Source organism: Equus quagga, unplaced genomic scaffold (genome assembly GCF_021613505.1).
Source record: "Equus quagga isolate Etosha38 unplaced genomic scaffold, UCLA_HA_Equagga_1.0 226_RagTag, whole genome shotgun sequence".
Taxonomy (NCBI): Eukaryota; Metazoa; Chordata; class Mammalia; order Perissodactyla; family Equidae; genus Equus; species Equus quagga.
The window spans coordinates 776,043-800,861 of NW_025799809.1; the positions used below are offsets into that span (position 1 = coordinate 776,043).

The 24,819-nt window shown below is 36.5% G+C and overlaps 1 protein-coding gene across 2 annotated transcripts in view; it reads left to right on the forward strand.

Annotated features, from left to right (window-relative positions):
• Window positions 1-4,642, forward strand: part of LOC124233789 (serine/threonine-protein phosphatase 2A 56 kDa regulatory subunit epsilon isoform) — a 144,626-nt gene extending 139,984 nt beyond the window's left edge. For both annotated transcript variants that reach the window (XM_046650991.1, XM_046650992.1), the window contains exon 14: window positions 2,614-4,642. In XM_046650991.1, coding sequence (XP_046506947.1) covers window positions 2,614-2,713 — 100 coding nt within the window. In that variant the 3' untranslated portion in view covers window positions 2,714-4,642. The remainder of the gene's footprint in view (window positions 1-2,613) is intronic.
• The last annotated feature ends 20,177 nt before the right edge of the window (window positions 4,643-24,819 follow it).

Genomic DNA, 24,819 nt, shown 5'->3' on the forward strand with positions numbered 1-24,819 from the left:
AATAGACCAAACCCTTGAAAAAGATAAGAATTAGCCAAGGGGACCAGGAATAGATACTGTGAAGTTCATTCTGATGATCTGGTATATTAAAGTGACTTATAGCGAGTGGACTTTCTTAAGGAGAGAAGGATTTTTTTTCTTGTGAGGAAGATTTGCCCTGAGCTAACGTTCTTTGCCAATGCTCTGTTTTTTGCTTGAGGAATATTAGCCCTGAGCTAACATTTGTGCCAATCCTCCTCTATCTTTTTGTATGTGGGACATCTCCACAGCGTGGCTGGGATCTGAACCCACAAACCTGGCCACCAAAGTGGAGCGTGCAGAACTTTAACCACTCGGCCACGGGGCTGGGCTCTGACAAGGATTTTTTTAAAGCAAGGGTAATGTTTTGTCAAATGAGCAATAGAAAGTTGTACTGAATAGATGGAAACATTGGTTTCTCCTTAGATATGGAAATAGGAAAAGAAAATAAAGAGATTTATTTGGTACTCTCAGAGAAGAACTGAATGGAGGGTTTCACTTCTGGATGGCAGGAAGTTAGTAACTGTTTCAGGTCAGATCACATTTTTCAGTATTAAAATCTGAAAATGGTGGGTGGAATAAGTAACTGACACTGTTAGATACATATGCCAACATTAGTGCCATGTAAAATCGGAATTGGAAGAGAATTTGACAGTATCCTTAGCATGACAATGTGGTTAAGTTTTAAAATTCCCACCCACAGGGAGAGAGAAAAGTGGGAAAGAATGGGGGTGACAGTTACTATTTCAGAAATATTTAGAATTTTTGAAGATAAAGTTGTCAGTATAACAAATGTATGATAACTCAGCATAAAGTTCATCTGGCAGCAAAGCCCCACGGGACCCGGCACTGAATGCCAGAACACCCGCGATCAAAGGTGTGAGCGAAACGGTTCAGTAACAGGCTGATGAGTGTTTTAATGATGTCAGCACTTAATTTAAACTGCAGGTTAAGGGCAGTACGAGCCTAACGTGTGTTTGGGCTGTCTGTTAGTTGAGGAAAGTTTCTAAGCCCTTGCTTGCCACCTTCTTCCTCCAAATAAAAAGATCATGTGCCCTGAAACTGAGCAGGATCTATAGAATTTCTTTAAATGTACTCAAATCAAAGTTCTGTTATAACATATATTTTGACCTAATGTTATCCCCAAACTGTATTGAGAAAGCCAAAGTGATAATTTACCAAACAGCTTGCTTTACAGTTAAGAATCTGGAATCCATAATGATTGGTGAATTATCTCATCTCATCTGCGCTTATTACCCTGTAAATGTAATTTTTCCGGGTCAAAAGTACCAAATAGGTAATTGTTTGAAAAACTGTTGTGCCCACTGAAATTCGTTTTGTACAGATTGTATTTGAGATAGCTAAAAGTAGTTATAGTATAAACAAGGCTTAAATTACCAAAATATTAATTATGAAATGATAATATTCATTACCGTATTATATAATTGTTCCCTCAAGGTTCTAATGGAATGAGAATATAAAATTACTTAGATTTTTGGGGAGGGATGGAGATTAATTTCTGGTGCTATAGATATCGGTATAACAAAAAAAATTGATGATGACATTAAAAAAATGAGACACTGGAATTATATACAAATTTCACCTAACCTGTGTGGATTTCCCCGAGTAAATGTACTGTAACTGAAGTTCAGTCCTTACTAGGTAAGTAGCTCAGGGACCATGTCCCCCACGCCTGAGATGGCAGAGCCCCTGTTTTCAGGAATTATCTGAATTTATGGATTCACAAATGTCATCAGGGTCTGCAGTTTACTGGTTCATCACAACATGAGGAAACTAGGGGCAGTGCTGTGAATTATTTTCACTGTGAATTTGTTTAATTTACAGTATTGTCATGTATTCTTGGATTATGTATTTCATACTTGGTTGATGTTAAAATTAACATCCTTTATTTTATAAAAATATGGTGATATAAAAATGTCCTTGGCAAAATAAAATTTGTTGACCCTGTTTTGGGTATCTAGTTTTTTGGAAAATTTTACCAAAGAGGGAAATCTGTAAGTCTGGAAATCACTAGTCAGATTGATATTGAGATTAGATTCTGCTAAAGAGTTTACATATACCGTGTACATAATTTAGGAAAAATGTATAATAATGAAGAGGAAATATATTTTCTTGACTTACGACATTCTCCGTATCAGTGTCATCTCTGGCACCTCTTTGAGAAACTATTTGGAGACAAAGAGGAAATTAGATTTTAACTAGACTCCCAGTAAAAATTACTAGTGTGCCATTGATTTTAGGATAACAGATACGTAGAAAGGATCCCCATTTTTGTTTCTCAGTAATTTTGAAGTTAGTTTTCTTTATTAAGCTAAGTATAAAGGAATGTTAATGTGAAATCTTACAATATTCTTGTCATCTCCTACTCTGTTCATTAATACTACGTTTATGTCTATATATGTCAATAAGAAAAAGGAGCAAGAGAGAGAAAAACCAAAAAGAAAAACACCCATAAGCTTAATGCCAAACTTTTCAAAACCTACCTGGGGAAAAGTATGTCAAAGGGGCAATTATTGTTGGATAATATCTTTAAACCTTCTCAGTTGTTTACCTTGTATTCTATTTTTTCCCCAGTGAGAAAAAGAAAGAAAAGGAGCGTGAAGAGTTGTGGAAAAAACTGGAGGATCTGGAGTTAAAGAGAGGTCTTAGACCTGATGGGATAATTCCAACTTAACAGAAATAATGATGACAACGTTACTAACCTGTGGAGTCACGCATTTATGTAGTAGGAGATGGAGCAACAGTTTTCTGTATTGTGCAACTTTACAGTAGATTTCACGTTTGTTTCATTATTACAACAGCACTGTATATACCTGTCTCTAAGTAAAGGAAAAAGAATAAGGACTTCAATCCAAAGTTTGGACAGTAGATGAACTTCTCAGAACTTTGCAAACGTAATCATTGTTCTAACCCTCTTTAAAAAAAAAAAAAGGAAAGCAGTCTTCAAAGATCTGTTGATGAAGTTGCTATGTTAAAATTCCATTATTGAGAGTTCCTTATTTATCACTAGCAGAGAGTATGAAACAATTTTCAAATGTGAACAATCTTAAATTTAGCTTGTCTTTCTGCTAAGCTGTTAAATGTATTTATAGTAAAGGAAGAAAAAAAGACTGTCATTTCCTCATAAGTGTGTATAACATCCTCCTCTGGATAACTTGACTGTAATTTGACATCTTTTCCTTTTGCACATCTTCATGAGTTGAATGTCCACATGGAATGGGGCCATGAATTATAAAGGTCCCTGATAAGAAGTTTTGTTTGCTGGAGTGAACATCTCTCCAGTAACCAGGTAGTCCTGGTACTCCTTTAGTTTTAAAATTAGGAGTAAAAGAGATGAGGTGATAAACATAGTAGGGAAGGGAATGTTGGATTCATTTATCAGTTTATGGTGAATCCAAATCAATGTCTTGAATCCTTTGAAAACAGGCACTGGGACATCTTAGGCTTCAGTACCTGACCAGTATTAGTAGTGTACATCATTGAACACACGTACCAGAGATGTTTTAGAAATGTCAGAAAACATCCTTTTGGACCATTTTGAAATAAGAGAGAGAAACACTAAACACTACAACCATGAAATTGACGGCCAGGATTTTGGATCTGATTGGGAATAGAGTTGAGCAAACAGCTTGGACTGTTTGGAGTTGTTGCCTTACTTTTTAATACGTATTTATAAAGTATTCCAGCAAAAGAGGATGTAGCCTCTGGGAAAAAACAAACCTGTTACAGTGTTTTTTGTAGATTCTCGTTCTATATCTCGTCCCAGCGCCAGCCCTGTTTTTAGCCAGAAAGGATTCAGGATAAGCATTATGCATTCTGAATTGGATGCGTATTCCTAACTACTGTATTTGTTACCAAAAGTGGTTCTACAAATGCTACTGAAAAAAATCTGGAAATTCCTAATGTCCTGAGTATTAATAATAAAGTTTAAAAATGCTTTTATATCAAAGGTGCATTGTGACCAAATTGTTTAAGAAAAACACAAAAAACAAACAAAACAAAATCTAGGGCCGTATTATAAATATATTGTATTGGCGCTCTGCTTTGTATTTAAAGTTGGAGTGTTACATCTTGGGGAGATAAAATGCTGATAAATCTTGTGTACAGTGTGTACTTACCTAATGCGGTTGCATTATTATGTACTGAAAGATGTATGTTTTGGGATTTGTTTCCAGGATGCTTTTGCTCGTTATGGACATGGCAGCAGTGAGTTGATAATCCTAAACCATCACTTCCAGCAGTATTCGTGGTAGAGAGCTGATTCTGTGTTCATGTGTTGAATTGTGATAGTAGCCAACATGAACATAAGAACTGTTGTTGCTCTTAATAGAAATAATATATCAATATGGCTTGTATATTTTCTTCCTTCCGTTTAAATAGAAAGTAGAATATGCAGCTTTATTGTTTCCAAGAAAAAGGAAAAAAAAACCCGCGGACCTTTCTCCCCTATCAAGTGTTTCAGGATTATCAGGTCACAGTTTGTGTGTAAAGCCAGCTAATTATGGATATTGTCATCTCAATAACTTTGTAAAACAAAAGAAAAATTTGGCATTGTTAATTCTGAGAAAGAAACAGCAGTAAAAGAGTCATATGCAACGCCAAACACAACATGGTTTAATGGAATTAATAGATTTTTTTAAAAAAAGAACAATAATGAGAATTCCATGTAAGGTTGGCAGAGGCTGCCACAGATGAGAGAACTTACTTTGAAAGTGCTGGAGCAAAGGTGCAAGTTCAAGTACCACAGACAAAAAATAAATTCATAACAAATCATTTCCTCTAGCCCTTTTGATTTTAGCCTGTTAGTTTTGACTCTGTATTACATTTGTTTTTGACAATATAATCTGTTGTTTGCCATTAATTCATCTTTTTAGTTAGAGAACATTTAAATCATAGGTTTATGAAATCAGAATGAAATGCAGTCACTTGAAATGAGAAAGACCAGGATCCCTTCTTGCGTCTTACCCTATCCTCAGAGTTAGGTGAGAACTACACAGATATCCTTGATGTCAATTTTGTATGTTGATCATTCCAAATCGAGAAGAATAAAGCCAAATTTTAGACATATTTAAAGAGGCGATTACAGCTATATGTCTAAAATTCATAGGGCAACTTCTGAGAAGAAACACTGTCTTTTCTTTTTTAACTGAAAGTGACAATGTGACATTTGTCATGTTGTGTCCGGTGACGCAGAGTAACTGAGGTGATCTGACTGTCGCACTATGTGACATATTTAAGGACGTACTTGCTGCATTTGCAGCAGCCCTCTCTGTCCCGTCCCACGTTTCTGCTGTTGCTGCAACTTGAGTTAATTGTGACAAAAGCATCTTTGTGTTATATTTTGTTTGCTTCATAATTTCCAGAACTATATATAAATATATTTTTTAAATAGCAAATATTGTAGTTAGTGAGTGATGATCACTCCAACCTTATCCCTACCATATTGGTTTCAGGGGTAGGATTCAGAGTGTCTTTGGAAGAAAAAACAAACAAAAACCCTGTGGTTTAGGATGATGCGAGGCCTTAGGCTGTGGGCCTGAACAACCATGTGAGTGAAATGACCCATCTCATCCTTTGAATCAAGCATGCATTCCTTTTCTCATTGTGCAAGTGTCCCCAGTTGTTTTCCTTCAGTGTCTAGTTTTTGTCCTCTTAAATTTTATTATATTTTGCTCTCCCTCACATCTGACTGTTTTTTATAAAATAAAAATAAAAAATAAAAAAAGTGAGAAATAAATAATACCCTCGATGCCGTTGGATACTCACAAGCAGGGTTATGCTCCTTCATCTTGGGCTTGCTTGCCTAAATGGAAGGGTTTAATTTATTTCGTACCTCCTTCTGTGCGTGGGACAGTCCAGGGTGCAGAGCCAGGATTTGCTTGTAGTTGCACCTGCTATACTTCAACGTGTAGCCGCAGGCTCAATCACACTATGGAAAGAAAAAAAAGTATATTTAGAGCTTTAAAAGCTTTTTTATTTTTTTGTGGGGGTCGGGGGGTGGGGAAGGGAAGATGTATGGATGTTATTGGCATTTTTAAGTGTTCAGAGTTTTTTGGGGTTTTTTTTTTCCTCCTGTTTTGTTTTTTCCCTTTAATTGGATGCACTGACCTGGCCCAGGAAATGAAGAGATTCTCTCTTTTGATGCTATTACCAATGTTATCACAAAGTGACAGTCATCTATAGCAAAAAGACATGATCAGTGATGTTTTATTTGCACATCAATATTTTTATTTTTATATTCTGGCTCAGCTGCTTCTCTGAGTGGAGTTAAGAAATGAGCCACAAAGGAGTTTTGTAGTGGGTATATCGGCCATGCATTTTATATTTCTCAGTATTTAATTTTGAAAAGCTAAAAGGATTGTGCATCTTGAGAGAAAGTTGAGCAAGTTTTGATCTAGTGGAATGTTAATTTGTGCTGCTTCTTGTGCACGATAGCAGCAGTAGTATCTCTTTTGGAAATAAACATCCCATATTATGATGTCTATGAATATAGGTTTCCTTTTCTTCCCTCCCTCTTTGCCTCCTTCCCCTCTTCCCTTCTTCTCCTCCCTTCCTTCCTCCCTCCCTCCTGTCCTTCCTCCCTGCCTTCTTTCCTGCCTCCTTTCCTTCCTTCCTCCCTCCCTTCCTTCCTTCCTTCTTTCCTCCCTTCGTTCCCTTCTCTTTCTTTACTTTTTTTGAAATCACTTACTGTAAATAAGTTGTAATCCAAACCTCATGTATCAATGGGGAACTTTCAAATATAAATATTACCCATACATTTTCTGGTTGTCGTCTGATTTTTGATTGAGGTATAATGAGAATGACATGTCCATTGCTTTGGTTTGAGGATTTCGCTTTAGCTTCATGAATCTTTCGGTATTTTAGTATTTTGTTGTTTTAGCAGGAGAGGGCAGCAAAAGTTCATTTTCCCTGTTAGAAATGCTATGGTTCATGATGGGTTTTAAATTTAGCTGTGTGTGTGTTTTTTTTTAAACAGCATCTGTTTGTGGGTAGAGGTAAAAATGAAACATTTTTGATATGAAAAGTTGCATATGAAAATTATAAACTGGTTCAACCAGACATCGAAGACTTCTGATCCACATCAAAGTTAAAATGCCACAAAACAATCTTCCAGCTCTGGCTAAAATATGCTACTTCCTTTTCAAACACAACAAAATGCAAGCTGAGTCTTAAACACTTGGAATTTAAAATGTCTTTCTTTGAAAATGATTTACTTTCATCAAAGTGGTAACAGAAACAAAAATGACGGTGCTCCCAAAGAGAAATGTAACCTTCCCCTTTCACAGATGTGTGAGAGGCTCTGTACTGTGGGCGCATCCTAATAAAGAAGCAATGAAGAGTTTTCAGGTGCCTGGCTGTGTTTGTTTTGTTTGTTTCTTTCTGACCTTAATGGCCTTTTTGAACCATACAAATAACAGATTAGATCAACTTAGCTGTGAGGCAATGGGGCTGCTATGTTCCGGCCTTCATCTTGAGAAAATCAGCATATGATTAGGGGTTTTTAATGTTGGGGAGTGGTCCAGTGTCTATTCTGTGTAATAAACCACTCCAAAACTTACTAGCATAACCCAGTAATTTATTTTGTTCACAAATTTATAGTTTGTGCAGGACTTGGCAAGAACGTCTTGTCTCTGCTCCTTGAGTGTCCACTCGGGTTTATCAGGCGAGGCAGGAGAACCCATTTCCAAAATGGCTCATTCACATGGCTGGCAAGTTGGTGCTGGCTGTTGCTTGGGGTTTAGCCGGAGGCCTCAGTTCTTCGTGACATGGGCCTCCTTAATAGGGCTTCCTTACGGGGCTTCCGCACAGCATGACAACTGGATTCTAAGAATGATTGCTCTAAGAGACAGCAAGTGGCAACTGCCAATTCTTTGAGGCCTGGGCCCAGAAACTGTCATGGAATCACTTAAGTTATATTTTGTTGGTCAAGTGGTCACAGGGCCTGCTCAGAATCAGGTGGAGGGAACATAGACCTCCCCGTGACATGAGGAGAGAGTGTCGTCTTTAATCAACCATGAGATACTTTCTTTGTAAAGCATTTGGGTCTCTCGGCTAAATCACATCAGATTTGGAACCATGTAGAGTTAACCAGTAATGTTTCATGTTCCGTTAAGCTGGGCTGGGGAGAGAAAAATCCTTGTAAATTCAGCATTTCTGAGTTTCAAAGCATAACCATTCGTAACGTCTGAGGATCACCCTCTTCGTAAGTTACAGGGAGAAGAAACTTGTAACAAAAAATTTTAGGGTTCAAAGAAATGTAAAAGTTGATTTCAACTGAATATCTAATCCTTTGTATAACATTGCCTCCTGCTCGTAAATAAATATTCATATTAATGGAGACAAAGTAAATGTGCAGCCCAATTCCTGTTTCCCAGGTTTTTATATAATGGTGCATCCTGGTGGTTTCTATTAGATCTAATTCATATTAGATTGTTTTTTTTTTTTAACTGGGACTAAAGTATGGGATAGCTAAGGGGAATTAAAATTTGATTTTTTTTCTGATGATGATACATGTTCATTGTGTAGTTTATTCCTGAAAAGGAAGATTGAAAAAAAAAAAAAGTTGGATGATTCCCATGCTGCTCCTCATACTTAAAAGTCCAACGTAAGACATGAGTTCGTCCGTTGACTGGACCAGTGTTTATTGATTGGCTCTGTCTGTAGTCTTGCCCATTCCCTGATGTTGAGATTTTCTGTCTCTTCAATCTCTAATTTAGTTCACCTCTTTTGAAATCGTGGTTAGAATTGATCATACAATTTTGAGTCAAACTTTGCTGCTGCGAGATGACGTGAGGCCTCAGAACTGCGATGGATATCAGCCATGGCCCCCTTTGTCCTCACCAAAAGCACTTCAGGCAAGATGTCTCTGTCTGGCCAGAGTCCCCCAAGGTGAAGCTGTGGACTTAGAAATCAGAGACCCTTGGGATCGTTTGGGTTCTGCTATTCGTCAGCTGTGTGACTTTGGGAAAATTTCTTGATCTAAGCCTCAGTTTCATTGGTAAAATCAAGTAAAATGGTACTTATTTTATAGTGTTGTTCTGTTACATTAGATAATATATGTAAAGCAATTAGCACAAAAACTGGCACATGGTAACCTGCAATTAGTATTAATTATTACCTCCAATAAATGCTTATTTTATTAGCTATTACTTATGGTAGTGACTTAAATATGAATGAATAATTATAATTATCATTTATCAAGTACTCTATGCCTTGCGCTAAGAATTTTAGATCATCATTAAGTTTTCACAAGCATTATTATTATTATTATTAGTTGTTATTATCCCCATTTATGGATAAGGATAAGACAATCGAGGCTCAGAGACGTTAAGTAATCTTTCTGAGGTCACACAACTACCAAGGATTGAAGCAAGATTCTGACTCCAACTTTGAACAGTGATCACTCTACAGTAGGATGACTGCTTCTGAGAGTACACATCAAATTTTGTGCCCCGTAACTTAGACTGAAATTTTCTCCCTTCTTTCAAGAAAGAACCTTATTTCATTCATCCTTGCATTCCCACTCACCAGCCTATTTATTCTCCTAGGAGCTACCCCAAACTTCTCTATCATGCTCTTCAAGTCCTTCATCGCAACCACATCCCAGTTTAACTTGAGCAGAAAATTAGAGCATCAGCTACAAACTCTTTCAGCTTTCTCCTCTGACTCATAAATTTAGCTGTCTTAGCACCTGTCCTTACAGGCTTTTCTCCAACACGCTGGGAAGAGGTCTCTTCTAATCTTGGTTAACACCTTACAGGGCCCTGCATCCCACTCCTTATTTTCTGGTGCACTATGAATTGTATTCTCTTAAGATTATATTAAAAAAAAGAGATGATATTCTCATGGAAAATAATTCAAACATTATCTAAAGGCATAAAATACAAATCTCTTTCCTTCTCTAAATCCTTAAATTCTCCCCTAAGGTAACCACTACTCGAATTCTTTTTTGTTCTTTTTTGTTGTTGTTGAAAAACCCAACTTTATTGAGATATGTAGTTCATATACCATAAAACTCACCTATTTAAACAATTCAATATTTTTTATTATATTCACATTTAGAAATCATTACTACTATGTAATTTTAGAACACTTTTCATCACTCTGAGAAAAACCCTCAAACTCATTAGTAGTCATTCCTCATTCCTCCTCCCTGGACCCCCTAACCCCAGGCAACTACTAATCTACTGTCTCAAGAGTTTTCCCTGTCCTGGGCTTTTCATATAAGTGGAGTCATACAATACATGGTTGTTTGTGACTGGCTTCAACTTGGCATAATGTTTTCAAGGTTCATCCATGTTGTAGTGTGTATCAGTAGTTCGTTTCTTTTATTACAGAACAATACTCCATTTTGTGGGTTTACCATATTTTGTTTTAAAGTTCTTTTTTGTAGCCTTCAAGAAAAATGTTAATGTATGTCTCTGCATATATATATTTGTTAAAATCTATAAAAGGATTTCATACTGATGGGATTACATACTGTTCTGCCTTTTTTCCCCCCCAACACTTTATTCTGAAGAATTTCAACCATAGAGCCATAGGTGAAAGAATATTACAGTGAACATCATTTATTCACCATTAGCATTTTACCATATTTGCATTTATCACATTTGTATCTGTTTATCCATCCCTCTACCCATTAATCCATTTTATTTTAAAAACATTTCAGGGGCCGGCCCGGTGGCCGAGTGGTTAAGTTCTCGCACTCTGCTGTGGCGGGCCAGGGTTTCGCCAGTTCAAATCCTGGGCTCGGACATGGCACCACTCATCAGGCCACGCTGAGGCGGCATCCCACATGCCACAACTACAAGGACCCACAACTAAGAATATACAACTATGTACCGTGGGGCTTTGGGGAGAAAAAGGAAAAAAATTTAAAAATCTTTAAAAATGCATTTCAAGGTAAATTACAGGCATAAGTAATTATCCTAAATACTTCATCATGTATATCAACCAGAATTCAATGTTTGTTTACAGTTGTCTTCTTTTGGGGTAAAGTTTACATACAATGAAACGAGTTTGGACAAATCCATACGCCTGTATAATCCAAATTCTTATCAAGATATAGAACATTACCATCATCCCAGAAAGTTTCTTAAGCACCTTCTCAGTTAATCTTTAACCTTCCCTGACCTGAGGGAGCAACTTTTCTGAATTTTTCTCACTGTTGATTAGTTGTGCGTGTTCAGAATATCATATAAGTGGAATTATGTGGCATGTACCCTTTTGTGTAAGGCTTCTTTCACACATTATGAGGTTTTTGGGATTGATCCATGTTGACGCATGTATCAGTTCTTCATTTCTTTTTATTGCTGAGTAAGCAGCATTCCATTATATGAATATACCGCAGTTTGCTTATCTAGTCTCCTGTTGATGAACACATGGGCTGTTTGTAATTTTTGGTTTCTGTGAATGAAGCTGCTATGAAGATTCTTGTACAAGTCTTTTTGTGGGCATATGTTTTCAGTTTTCTTGCAGAAATATCTAAGGTGGAATTTCAGGGTCAGATGACAGTGGACATTAGTTTTATAAGACACTAGGATTCTGGGAAGATGGAAGAGTAGGAAGCACCAGGAATCTGTCTCCCCACATAGACAACAATTGTATTGGCAAAATCTGTCTGATGTAACTATTTTGGAACTCTGAAGTCTATTGAAGGCTTGCAAATTCCAGGAAAAGGTTTGGAGGGTAAATTATGGTTAATTTTGTCAGTTTCAGCTCTTAGCACAATAGCAGTTACCCACCCTCCACCCCCAGGCACATGTCAGGCAGCTGTGTGCATATTCCTGGAGCAGCTTGCACATAATATTTGGGAGCTAGTGTGGGAAAAGGGACCCTGTCCTCCAAATTTTGAGGACCTGTACTCTGATTGCAGCTTCTGATCACAGAGGTGCAGACAAGGAGGTGGGCAGCCATTGTTGCACCTCTCCCAAATGTTGCAAGTCCCTTTCCCTCTGGCTGAAGTGACTTCCAGGGCATTTAAAAGGCTGGGACCCAATTTATACCCCTTTCATGTTTTGCTTTTTCCCCTTTCAGGAGCCAGGCATTAGAGGCTAGGACATTAAAAAAAACCACTGCATATATGGGGAAATTAGAAAGTGACCACTAATGTCCAGGGAAAGGCTCAGAAAAGACCTAAGAAGACATTAAGTTTGCAAGTCAGGCTGATCCTTGGCACAGAGACTGCCTTCAACAATCAGGAAAGCAAAAATGACAAACCCTGGAGAAGGAGAATTTGATTTCCAGAGTTGCCATATTATTAGATTCAAGTGTCCCTGTTCAACAAAAAATCACAAAGCATACAAAGAAAGGAAAGTATAGCCCATTCAAAAGAAAATAATAAATCGACAGTTTCTGTTGATTTTTGTTGAACAGAAATAATAAGTTCACTAGAGGGATTCAAAGATAGATTTGAGTAGGCAAAAGAAACAGTGAACTTGAAGATAAGACAACAGAAATTATTGAGGCTGAGGAATAGAAAGAAAAAAGATTGAAGAAAAGTGAGCAGAACCTAAGGGAACTATGGGCGATCACCAAGTGGACCAACATATGCGTCACGGGTGTGCCAGAAAGAGAAGAGAGAGAGAAAGGGGAAGAGAGAATATTTGAAGAAATAGTGGCTGAAAACTTCCCAAATTTGTTGAAAGATATGAATATAAATATCCAAGAAGCTCAACAAACTCAAAGTTAGATGAATGCAAAGGAATTCACATTGAGAGACATAATCAAACCATAAAAAGTCTAAGACAAAGAGGGAATCTTGAAAGCAGCAAAAGAGAAGTAAATCATCACATACAAATCATCCTCAATATGGTTATCAGTGGATTTCTCATCAGAAACTTTGGAGGCTGGAAAAGAGTGGACCAATATATTCAAAATGCTAAAAGAAAAACCCATCAACCAAGAATTCTATATCTGGCAGAACTATTCTTCAAAAGTGAGAGAGAAATTAAGACATTCCCAGATACACAAAAGCTGAGGGAGTTTACGACCACTAGACTTCTCCTCCAAGAAATGCTAAAGGAAGTCTTGCAAGGTGACATGAAAGATCGCTAGACAGTAACTGAAAGCTATATAGGGAAATAAAGATCTCAATAAAGATAAATACATGGCGATTATAAAAGCTAGTATTATTGTATCAATGCCTTGTAACTGTACTTTGTTTTCTACATGATTTAAGAGATTAATACATTTAAAGGAAAAAAAACCCAGTGTAAAATCCAGTATTACTGTAACTTTGGTTTGTAACTCCAAATCTTGTTTTCCTACATAACTTAGGAGACTAATGCATTTAAAAGAATTATTAGTTTATGGTTTTGGGCACACAGTATAAAGATGTAATTTTGTGATGTTAGCAACCAAAAGGGGTGAGGAGAGAGCTGTAAAGGAGCAGAGTTTTTGTATGTTATTGAAGTTAAGCTGGTATAATTTCAGATTAGAGTGTTATAACTTTAGGATTTTAAGTATAAACCCCATGGTAACCACAAAGAAAATAGCTATAGAATATACACAAAAAGAAAATGAGAAAAGAATGTAAACATTTCATTATAAAAATCAGCTAAACACAAAAGAAGACAATAATGCAGGAAATGAGGGACAAAATAACTATAGGGCATTTAGAAAACAAATAGAATAATGACAGAAGTCAGTCCCTCCTTATCAGTAATTACTTTAAATGTAAATGGATTGAATTCTCCAATCAAAAGACAGAAATTGTCAGAATGGATGAAAACACATGACTCACTTATATGCTATCTGCAAGAGACTCACTTGAGATCCAAAGACACAAACAGTTTAAAAGGGAAAGGATGGAAAAAGATATTCCATGCAAATAGGGAGAGCAGGAGTGGCTACCCTAACATCAGACAAAATAGACTTTAAATTTAAAAAAGTTTACAAGAGACAAAGAAGGGTATTATATATTAATAAAAGGCTCAATACCTCAAGAAGATATAACAATTATAAACATATCTGCACCTAATGACAGACCATCAAAATATATGGAGCAAAAACTGACAGAATTGAAGGCAGAAATAGACAATTCTAAGATACTTGTTGGAGACTTCAATACTCCACTCACAATAATGGGCAGAGCAACCAGACAGGAGATGAGTGAGGAAATGGAGGACTTAATAAATTCATCTAACAGACGGGCACATAACATTCTGCCCAACAACAAGAGTATACACATTCCTCTCAAGGGCACATGGGACATTTTCCAGGATGGACCATATGTTAGGCCACAAATTGTCTCAATAGATTAAAAAATAGATATCACACAAAGCAACCTCTCTGACCACACAGGGATGAAGTTAGAAATAAATAACAAGAGTAAAACTGGAAAATTCACAAAATTGTTGGAATTAAACAATATACTTTTAAACAACAAATGGATCAAAGAAGAAATCATAAGGAAAATTAGAAAATACTTAGAGATGCATGAAAACAAAAACACAACATACACAAACTTAAGGGACACAGCAAAAGCAGTGCTAAGGGGAAAATTTATAGCTATAAGCACTGACATTAAAAAACAAGAAAAATCTCAAGTCAGTAACCTAACTTTACAATAAGGAACTAGAAAAAGAACAAACAGAATCCAAAGCTACAGAAGGAGGAAATAATAAAGATTAGAGCAGAGATAAGTGAAATAGAGAATAGAAAAACAACAGAGAAAATCAATGAAATCAGAAGTTGGTTCTTCAAAAACTTCAACAAAATTAACAAACCTTTAGCCAGATGAACTAAGGGAAAAAGAAGACTCAATTACTACAATCAGAAGTGAAAGTGAGGATATTACTACAATTCTACAGAAATAAAAAGGATTATAAGAGAGTACTATGAACAACTGTATGCCAAAAAATTGGATAACCCAGATAAAATTCACAAGTTCCTAGAAACACAAAATTTACCAAGACTAAATCACAAAGAACTAGAAACTCTGAACAGACCTATAACTAGTAAAGAGATTGAATCAGAAATAAAAAATCTCCCAACAAGGAAAAGTCCCTGTCCTGATGGCTTCACTGGTGAATTCTATGAAACATTTAAAGAAAAATTAATACCAATCCTTCTCAAATGTTTCCAAAAAATTGAAGAAATCATTCTATCAGGCCAGCATAGCCCTGATACCAAAGCCAGACAAAGATATTACAAGAAAGAAAACTGTAGACCAATATACTTTATGAATATTAATGCAAAAAATCCTCAACAAAATACAAGCAAACAGAATTCAGCAGCATATTAAAAGAATTATACACCATGATCAAGTGGGATTTAGTCCTAGAATGCAGGAATGGTTCAACATACAAAAGCAGTCAATGTAATATGCCACATCAACAAAATGAAGGGAAAAAACCCACACAGTCATCTCAATTAATGCAGAAAAAGCACTTGACAAAATTCAAGTGCTTTTATGATGAAAACACTGAATGAATTAGAAATAGAAGGAAACTACCTCAATATAATACATCATATATGAAAAATCCACAACGAACATCATATTCAGTGGCGAAAGACTGAAAGCTTTTCCTCTAAGATCATGAACAAGGCAAGGATGCCCACTTTCATTAATTATATTCATCAGAGTACTGGAAGTTCTAGCCAGAGAAATTAGGCAATAAAAAGAAATAAAAGGCAGCTAAACTGAAAAGGAAGAAGTAAAATTATCTGTTTGCAGATATGATTTTATAAGCAGAAAATCCTAAAGATTCCACAAAAAAGCTGTTATAACTAATAAATCAATTCAGCAAAGTATCAGAATACAAAGTCAACACCAAATCAGTTGCATTTCTATTCATAATGAACAATCTGAAAGGAAATTACGAAAACAATTTCATATACCAATGGCATCAAAAAGAATAAAATCCTTAGGAATTAATTGAGGAAGGAGGTGAAAGACTTATTCAATGAAAACTAAAAAACGCTGCTGAAAGAAATTAAAGAAGACATGGATAAATGGAGGCACTGGTCTGGTGGGGTGGTGGTTAAGTTCACGCTCTCCACTTTGGCGGCCCAGGGTTCACAGGTTTGGATCCTGTGAACCAAACCAGAGCCCAGAAATAAACCTTCATGGACCTGCCACGCTGTATGGCATCCCACATAAAACAGAGGAAGATTGGCACAGATGTTAACTCAGTGACAATCTTCCTCAAGCAAAAAGAGGAAGATTGGCAATAGATGTTAGCTCAGGCCCTATCTTCCTCACACATAAAAAAAGAAGACATAGATAAGTGGAAACACATTCCATGTTCAGGGATTGGAAGACTTACTATTGTTAAAATGTCAATACTGCCCAAAGCAATCTACAAATTCAGTGCAATAACTATGAAAATCCCAATAGAGTTTTTGCAGAAGTAGAAAAACCTATCCTAAAATTCACATGCAATCTCAAAACACCCCAAATATTTTTCAATCTTGAAAAATAAGAGTAAAACTGGAGGACTCACACTTCCTGATTTCAAAGCTTACTAAAAAGCTACAGTAATCAAACCAGTGTGGTGGTATTGGCATAAGGACAGATATATAGACCAATGGCATAGAATACAGAGCCCAGAAATAAACTCTCACATATATGTTCAAATGATTTTTGACAAGTGTGCCAAGACCATTTGATGGGGAGAGGACAATCTTTTCAACAAATGGTGTTGGAAAAACTGGATAGCCGCATGCCAAAGAATGAATTTGTACCCTTACCTAACACCGTATACAAAAATGAACTCAAAATGGATCAAGGACCTAAATGTAAGACCTAAACCAATAAAACTCTGAAAAGGAAACATATGACAAAAGGTTCAGAACTTTAGATTTGGCAATGGTTTGTTGGCTATGACATCAAAGTCACAGGTAACAAAAGAAAAAATAGACAAATTGAACTTCATGAAAATTTAAGAACTTTGTGAATCCAAAGACATTATCCACAGAGTAAAAATGCAACCCGCAGAATGGGAGAAAATATTTTCACATTGTATATCTAATAAAGGGCTAATAACCAGAATATATAGAGAACTTCTAAAACTCAACAACAAAAACAACCAAACAACCCAATTCAAAACTGGACAAAGGAGTTGGATAGACATTTCTCCAAAGAAGATGTATGAAAGGCCAGTAAGCACATGAAAAGATGCTCAACATCACTAATCATTAGGAAAATGCAAATCAAAACTTCAGTGGGTTACTCCCTCACACCCATTCGAATGGCTACTGTCAAAAAAACCAGAAAGCAACAAGTGTTGACGAGTACGTGGAGAAACTGGATCTCCTGTGCACTGTTGGTAGGAATGTAAAATGGCACAGCTGTGGAAAACAGTACGGTAGTTCCACAAAAAATTAAAAATAGAGTTACCATATGATCTGACAATTCCACTTCTGGGTATATACCCAAAATAAGTGAAAGCAGGATCTCAAAGAGATATTAGTACTCCTATATTCGTAGCATAGTTATTTATAACAGCTGAAATGTGGAAGTGACCCAAGTGTCCATAGACCAATGAATGGATAAGTAAACCATGGTATATACATACAATGGAATATTATTCAGCTTCAAAAAGGCAGGAAATTCTGAAATATGCCACAACATGGATGGACCTTGAGGACATTATGTTAAGTGAAATAAGCCAGTAACAGACAAATACTGCATAATGCCACTTAGATGAGGTACTTAGAGTAGTCAGAATTATAGTGTCAGAAAGTGTAATGGTGGCTGCCAGGGGCTGAGGAGAGAAGAGAATGGGGAGTTATTGTTTAATAGGTATATAGTTTCAGTATTATAAGATGAAAAGAGTTATGAGGATGGATCGATCGTGGTGATGGTTGCTCAACGGTGAGAATGTATTTAATACCACTGACCTGTACACTTAAAAATGGTTAAGATGGTAAATTTAATGTTATGTGTGTTTTGCCATAGTAATAAAAAAAAGACTACCGAACCATTTTCCACAGTGGATATAGCTTTTCACACTCTTACCAACAATGCATGTGAATTCCAGTTGCTGCACATTCTTGCCAATTTTTAGTGGTGTCATTCTTTATAATTTTAGCCATTCTGATGATTGTATATAGTGGTATTGTATTGTGGTTTTAAGTTGTATTCTCCTGATGATTAACTATATTGAAGACTTTTTCATATGTTTTTGATGATTTGTGTATGTTCTTTTGTGATATCTGTTCAAATCATTTGCCCATTTTGCTTTATAGTGTTGTTGGCCTTTTTATTATTGAATTGTAGGGGCTCTTTGTTTATCCTGGATAATAGTTTTTCGTCAGATATATGTTTTGTGAGTATGTTCTCCCTGTCTGATAAGCAGAATAAAATCTACTTTAACATTTTTTTCTTTTACGATTATTTTTTTGGTGACCTGAGAAATCTTTCTCTCTCCTTGCTACCTCTTACGCCCCTGCCCCCCAGGCTGAAGTATACTCTCTTATGGTTTCCTGCATTTTTGCTTTTGTGTTTAGGTCAATGATTCACTTTGGATTATTTTGTGTGTGTGTGTAGGTTGTAAGATGGAAATTTAGATTCATTTTTTCCCTGTAGGGATATCAAGTTATTGCAGGACCAATTTTTGAAAAATCTCCCCAAAGAATTGCTTTGGTGTTTTTGTCAAAGATAAAGTTACCCTCTGGGGCTGGTGCCGTGGCGTAGTGGTTAAGATCATGTGCTCCGCTTTGGTGGCCCAGGGTTCACAGGTTTGGATCCTGGGCCTGGACATACATGCTCATCAAGCCGTGCTGTGGCAGCATCCCACATACAAAATAGAGGAAGATTGGCACAAATGTTAGCGCAGGGACAATCTTCCTCAAGCAAAAAGAGGAGGATTGGTAACAGATGTTAGCTCAAGGACAATATTCCTCACCAAGATAAATAAATAAATAAAATAAAGCTACTTTAAAAATGTGGATCTAAATGCGGGCTATTCTGCTTCAAATGTTGACTTGTTGATCATTAGGCCAGACCACACTGCCATTATTACTGTAGCTTTAAAATAGTCTTGAATTAAGTTAAATCCTTCAATTTTTTATTTCTTTTTCAAGATTTCTCTGCAATGTTATAGGTCTTTTGTATTCTCACATAAAATTTAGAAGAAGCCTGTCAATTTCTATGAAAGAAAAAATAACCCTGGTGGGATTATGATTGGCATTGCATTGAGTGTACAGATAATTTTGGGAAGAATTGGCATCTTCGTAATATTGAGACATAGTCCACGCACATGGTATAGCTCTTGTTGAGTCTTTAGTTCCTCTCAGCAACATTTTATAATTTTCAGTGTAGAGGTCTTGCACATCTTTTGTTAAGCTACTAAGTATTTTATGTTTTGTGAAGCTATTATAAATAGAATTGTTTTTTAATTTCCTTTTTCAATTGTTTGCTATTAGTATATAAAAACAATTGGGTTTTGTGGCATCCTTAACCTTGCCAAAAGCACTTAGTTCAATTAGTTGTTTTATAGATTCTTTAGAATTCTCTACATAAACAATCATGTTATCTGCAAATAGAAACAGTTTTACTTCTTTATTTCTGATGTCTAAATGTCTTTTTATTTCCTCATAGCAATGGTTAAGACTTCTAGTATAATACTGAACAGAAGTGGTGAGAGTGGGCATCCTTGCCTTTTCCTGATCTTAGAAGGAAAGTGTTCATTATTTCTCCATTAAATATGATGTTAGTTGTAGGTTTTTTGTAGATGCCCCTTATCAGATTGAGGAATTTCCCTTCTATTTCTACTTTGCTGAGAGTTTTTTTTATCATGAATGAGTGCTGACGTTTGTCATATTTTTTTGGCATCTTTTGAAATGATCATATAATTATTTGCCTTTATTCTGTTAACATGGTGAATTACATTGAGTTTCTGAGATAAATGATATATAACTATAGAAAATATATAACATAAACTATATATATAGATCATTATTTGTATTCTCCTATATTTATATCATTGTATATATAGTTTCTGCCGACAATACAGAGGCTTTTCAACTTGATATTCCCCTGAATATAATGTGACATTTCCCTCTGGCTATTTTCAATATTTTCCTTAGCTTTTGTGTTTTCAGTTTGCTTCTGATGTGCCTAATGGTTTTCTTCGTATTTATCATGCTTGGAGCTCATTGGGCTTTTTAAATCTCTAAATTTATATCTATCACCAGATTTGGTAAATTTCTGGTCATTCTTCCTCCAGATATGTTTTCCTGCCTGATTGTCTCTATTGTCTTCTTCTGTAACACTAATTACATGTACTTAAACTTTGGTTATTGTATCATAGATCACCGAGGTATTGTTCATTTTTTTTTTTAAATTATCTTTTTATTGAGAAAAATTCACATAAAATTAGCCATTTTAAAGTATACAATTGAGTGACGTTTAGTATATTCACAATATTGTACAGCTGTCATTTATATATAGTTTGAAAATATTTTCATCACCCCAAAAGGAAATGCCATGCTCATTAAACAGTCACTCCCCATTCCTCCCTCCCCAACCCCTGGTAACCACTAACCAGCTTTCTGTCTTCATGGATTTGCCTATTCTGGATATGTAACCTTTTGTGTCTGGCTTCTTTCACTTAGCATAACGCTTTTGAAGTTCATTCATGTTGTAGCATATATCAATACTTCTTTTCTTTTTATGGCTGAATAATATTCCATTGTATGATATACCACATTTTATTTATCCACTCATCAGTTGATGGACATTTAGGTTGTTTTCACCTATGGCTATTGTGAACAGTGCTGGAATGAACATTCATTGTAAGTTTTGGTTTAAATACCTATTTTCAATTATTTTGTTATATAGGTAGGAGTGGAATTGCTGGGTCATATGGTAATGCTATGTTTAAAATTTTGAGGCACTGTAAAACTGTTTCCCACAGCAGCTGCACTATTTTACATTCCTGCTAGCAAATGTACAAGGGTTCCAATTTCTCCACAACCTTACTAACACTTGTTATTTTCTGCTATTTTTTTTATTATAGTCATCCTAGTGGACGTGCTGTTCATTTTCTAATATTTTTTAAAAGTTTTTTTTAATATTCTTTAAATTGGATAACTTTTCTCGATCTACCTTCAAGTTCACTGGCTCTTTCCTCTATCACATGTATTAACTGTTATGCCTGTACAGTAAATATGTTTCTCTTGCATTTTTTGGTTTTAGAACTTCCACTTGGTTCATTTTATAGTTTCTCCTTCTCTGTTAAGATTTCCTATCTCTTTATTCATTATGACTATGTTTTTCTTAATATCATTGAACATAATTATAGTAGCTTTCATAAAATTTTTGTTTGCAAATTCCAACATCTGAGTCATCCCAGAATCTGTCTGTTTTAATGGTCTTTTTCTTGAGAACTTGTCACATCTTTCTTTTTTTTTTTTTTTTAAACATTGGCACCTCATCCAACATCTGTTGCCAACCTTATTTTTCTTTTTTCTTCTGCTTCTACGCAAAGCCCCCCAGTACATAGCTGTATATTCTAGTTGTGAGTGCCTCTAGTTGTGCTATGTGGGATACCACCTCAGCATGGCCTGTTGAGCAGTGCCATGTCTGCACCTGGGATCTGAACCGGTGAAACCCCGGGCTGTCAAAGCAGAGCATACAAACTTAACCACTTGGCCATGGGGACAGTCCTACATCTTTCTGTTTTTATCCTACCTTGAGTACATTTGGATTTTTGTCCTGGATATTTGGAATGTTATATTATGGGAACTCTGGATTATGTAACATTCCTCTAAAGAGTATTAATTATTCTGTTTTAGCAAAAAATAACTTGGAGGGATTCAAACTTCAAACTCCTTCTCTTGGTAATAATTCAAATCTCAGGCCAATTCTTTTATTCTTCCAAGGAGTTTGTTCCACGCATGTGAGGGTCATAGATTTGGGCTGAGTTATACACAAGATTTGGGTTCCTCCTCTCTGGTTCTCTCCTCTCTGTGATACTTGTTCACTTTCCATTGACTGTGGTTGCCCTCAACTCTATCCTCTGGTTTTTCAGTCCAGAAAGACAATCTTTCTATTTGTGTTCTCCTGCTTCACATAGTGTTAACCTTTAGCCTAAAGCTCGTAAACTTTCTGTGTCATTTTTTCCCCCAAGGATTGACTTCCCTCTGGAAAACGCCTTTTGGTACTTCCCAGTTGTCTTCCTTCCTTCCTTCCTCCCTTCTTTCCGTCCTTCCTTTCTCTCTCTCTCACTTTCTCTGTATTTTTTCTGGATTTCATCATTTTTATATGCAGGAGGAGGTCTAGTAGGATTTTAATCAGATATTCTGCCATGTCTCTGACATCACCCTGTTCAATCAGATATTCTGAAAGCACATCTTCCCTGAGGGCTATCTTGTGGAGACCCGCGATTCTCTCCCCCCAACCCCAAAGGACGTTTATTCTACGTATCAGGCATTGTGCTAAGTCAAGCTTAGTTTCCCACACATCAGTCATTTACATATCATTGTCATGAATTTTGCCACTTGTAATATTATGTGTAATTTTTTAGCTTATTTTTTAAATGACGTATTTTTGTCCAATTTTATTTATTTGCTTTTTAAAATTTTTATTTTGAGATTATTTTAGACTTATACAAGAGTTGAAAAATAGTACCACGTATTCCCAGGTACCCTTCTCCCAGTTTCTCTTTATGTTAACATCTTCTGTAACCATGGAACATTTATCCTTGCTATATTATCTTGGATACACTACTATCAACGAAAATAAAGAATTTATTCAGATTTCCTCAGTTTTTCCATCAATGTCCTTTTTCTCTTCCAGCATCTAATCCAGGTCTCCATATTATATTTACTTGTTACGTCTTCTTAGTCTTTTCCAGTATGTAATAATTGTTCCTCAATCTTTCCTTATCTTTCTTGACTGACACTTTTGAATAGCATTGGTCAGTTATTTTTTAGAATGTCCCTCAATTTGGGTTTTCTGATATTTTCTCATGATTAGACTGATGTTAGGCATCATTTGGAAGGGTGCTTCAGAGATGATCCTTCTCTCTCAGTGTATGACATCAGGGGGCACGTGATGGCCCTGTATATTATTAGTTTGCAGAGAATATCCACATAGTCGTATTAAGACAATCTCTGATTATTGATTTAATTAAAATGATGATAGAACTATGTTAGTAGGATGGGAGAGGGGAGCCATAGTTTGTGCAAAATTAAGCTAAATCCTTAATCGACAGTGTCTGTAGAGTTGCTAAATCAACAGATAACAGCATAAGTAATGGGAAATGTGGTAGCAACAACTGACAGCTCATGGAGCTAAAATTAGCTAAAAGTAGTCAAAAGGGGAGAGAAGGGAGTGATCATGCAAAGGAGGTATAACTATCTTTTACCAAGGTCTCAGTGCCTGAGAAATAGGTCAAATCAATAGTGTGCATTCTTTTTTCCAAAGCTCAGTGGAACAGACCTTAGCTGATCTCAGCAGCAGATTGAGACATGCCTGTTGGCATAAAAGAGGTTTTCTTTGAGCCCTGAGTGGTTACAAATATAAGGATAAAGCAGATCCAGTTCAAGCATTAGGAAGTAACAGGTCAAGCTGACGGCCCCCCAAATAAATAACTATGTTTTTGAGATTTTGAGGATGCAGGGGTCAAGGAATGGACCTGTGCCCCTGTTTATTGTATCCCAGATTAGAAAGAAACCTGGCGCAAATAGCGTTCTAGTTTGCTTGAATGAGGAAATGTGAACATCAGATGGTGTCAATTAGGCGTTTACAGGCTATTTCACGGACACAAAAAGGACATTATCACTGTTCCCCAGTGCTCTCCAGCACCTGGAGTGTCTCAGACAATGGTGGATTCACATTATGAGCAATCTGAAGTGTCAAATGAGTGTGATTAAACGAACCAAGCTTGTGGAATCTCAAAGGCAGGCCGACTTCCTTGTTAGAACTCTGGAGCAGCACTGTATCTTTAGAAAGCCCACTGCTGGCTGCAGGAGGTCCAGTGAGCCAGGAAGGGTCTGAGAGGAGCAGTCAGGACAGGGAGACAAGCCTTCACTGTTGTTTCTGCAGACCATGAAAACCTGAGGGCCCAGGTCACAAGGTATTCTTGTGCGGGTGTAGACCTGTGCTCTTCTTATTCGGAATTTGATGAGGAATTATCACAGAGAGAAAGCTCTGAAGATTCATACAACGCTGCATGCACAGTTTAGCTAGATTACAACAATGGAAGAGGAAAGAGAAGCGCTGGGGAGAATCGTTTAAAAATCTCCTGAATAAAAAGCACATCAATTTTGCAGGCTTTATTTTCATTATGAAATCGCATGTATCCTTTCCTTTTGCTGTTTATGGAAATATAATACTCTTGCAGAGAAGTGCACACGTCATACATGAACAGCTCACTGAGTGTTTACTGATTTCTTTTTAAAGATAAAAACAAGAAACCAGAGTGAGAAGTAGAAACAGTGGGAGAGGCTGTAGTCTGCTCTGTCACTACCTAGTGACAAGTGGCTTGATGTTCCGGTGTACACCTGATGGCCAGGTGTGGCTGCAAATCTCCCTGGAATTGTTTCCACTCCTGGAAGGACCAATCTGGGTTGCCTGAGGCCTGACCCCCTGTGGGGATGCCCACAGCATCCACCGTCCTGCCAGCTTCCTGGTTGCACCAAGCAACCTACTTTGTGGGAAGAAAGTAAAAGTCTTCAGGTGCAGGCTATAAAAGAAATAGGACTATGAGCAAGTAAGGAAATAAATACAAAGACCCTGCCACGGTTTTTCCGGGAAACTCATGGTTTGTTTTCAGTCCATGACTCACCACTGATTCAGATAAGTGAAAGGAAGCCTGAAGGAGA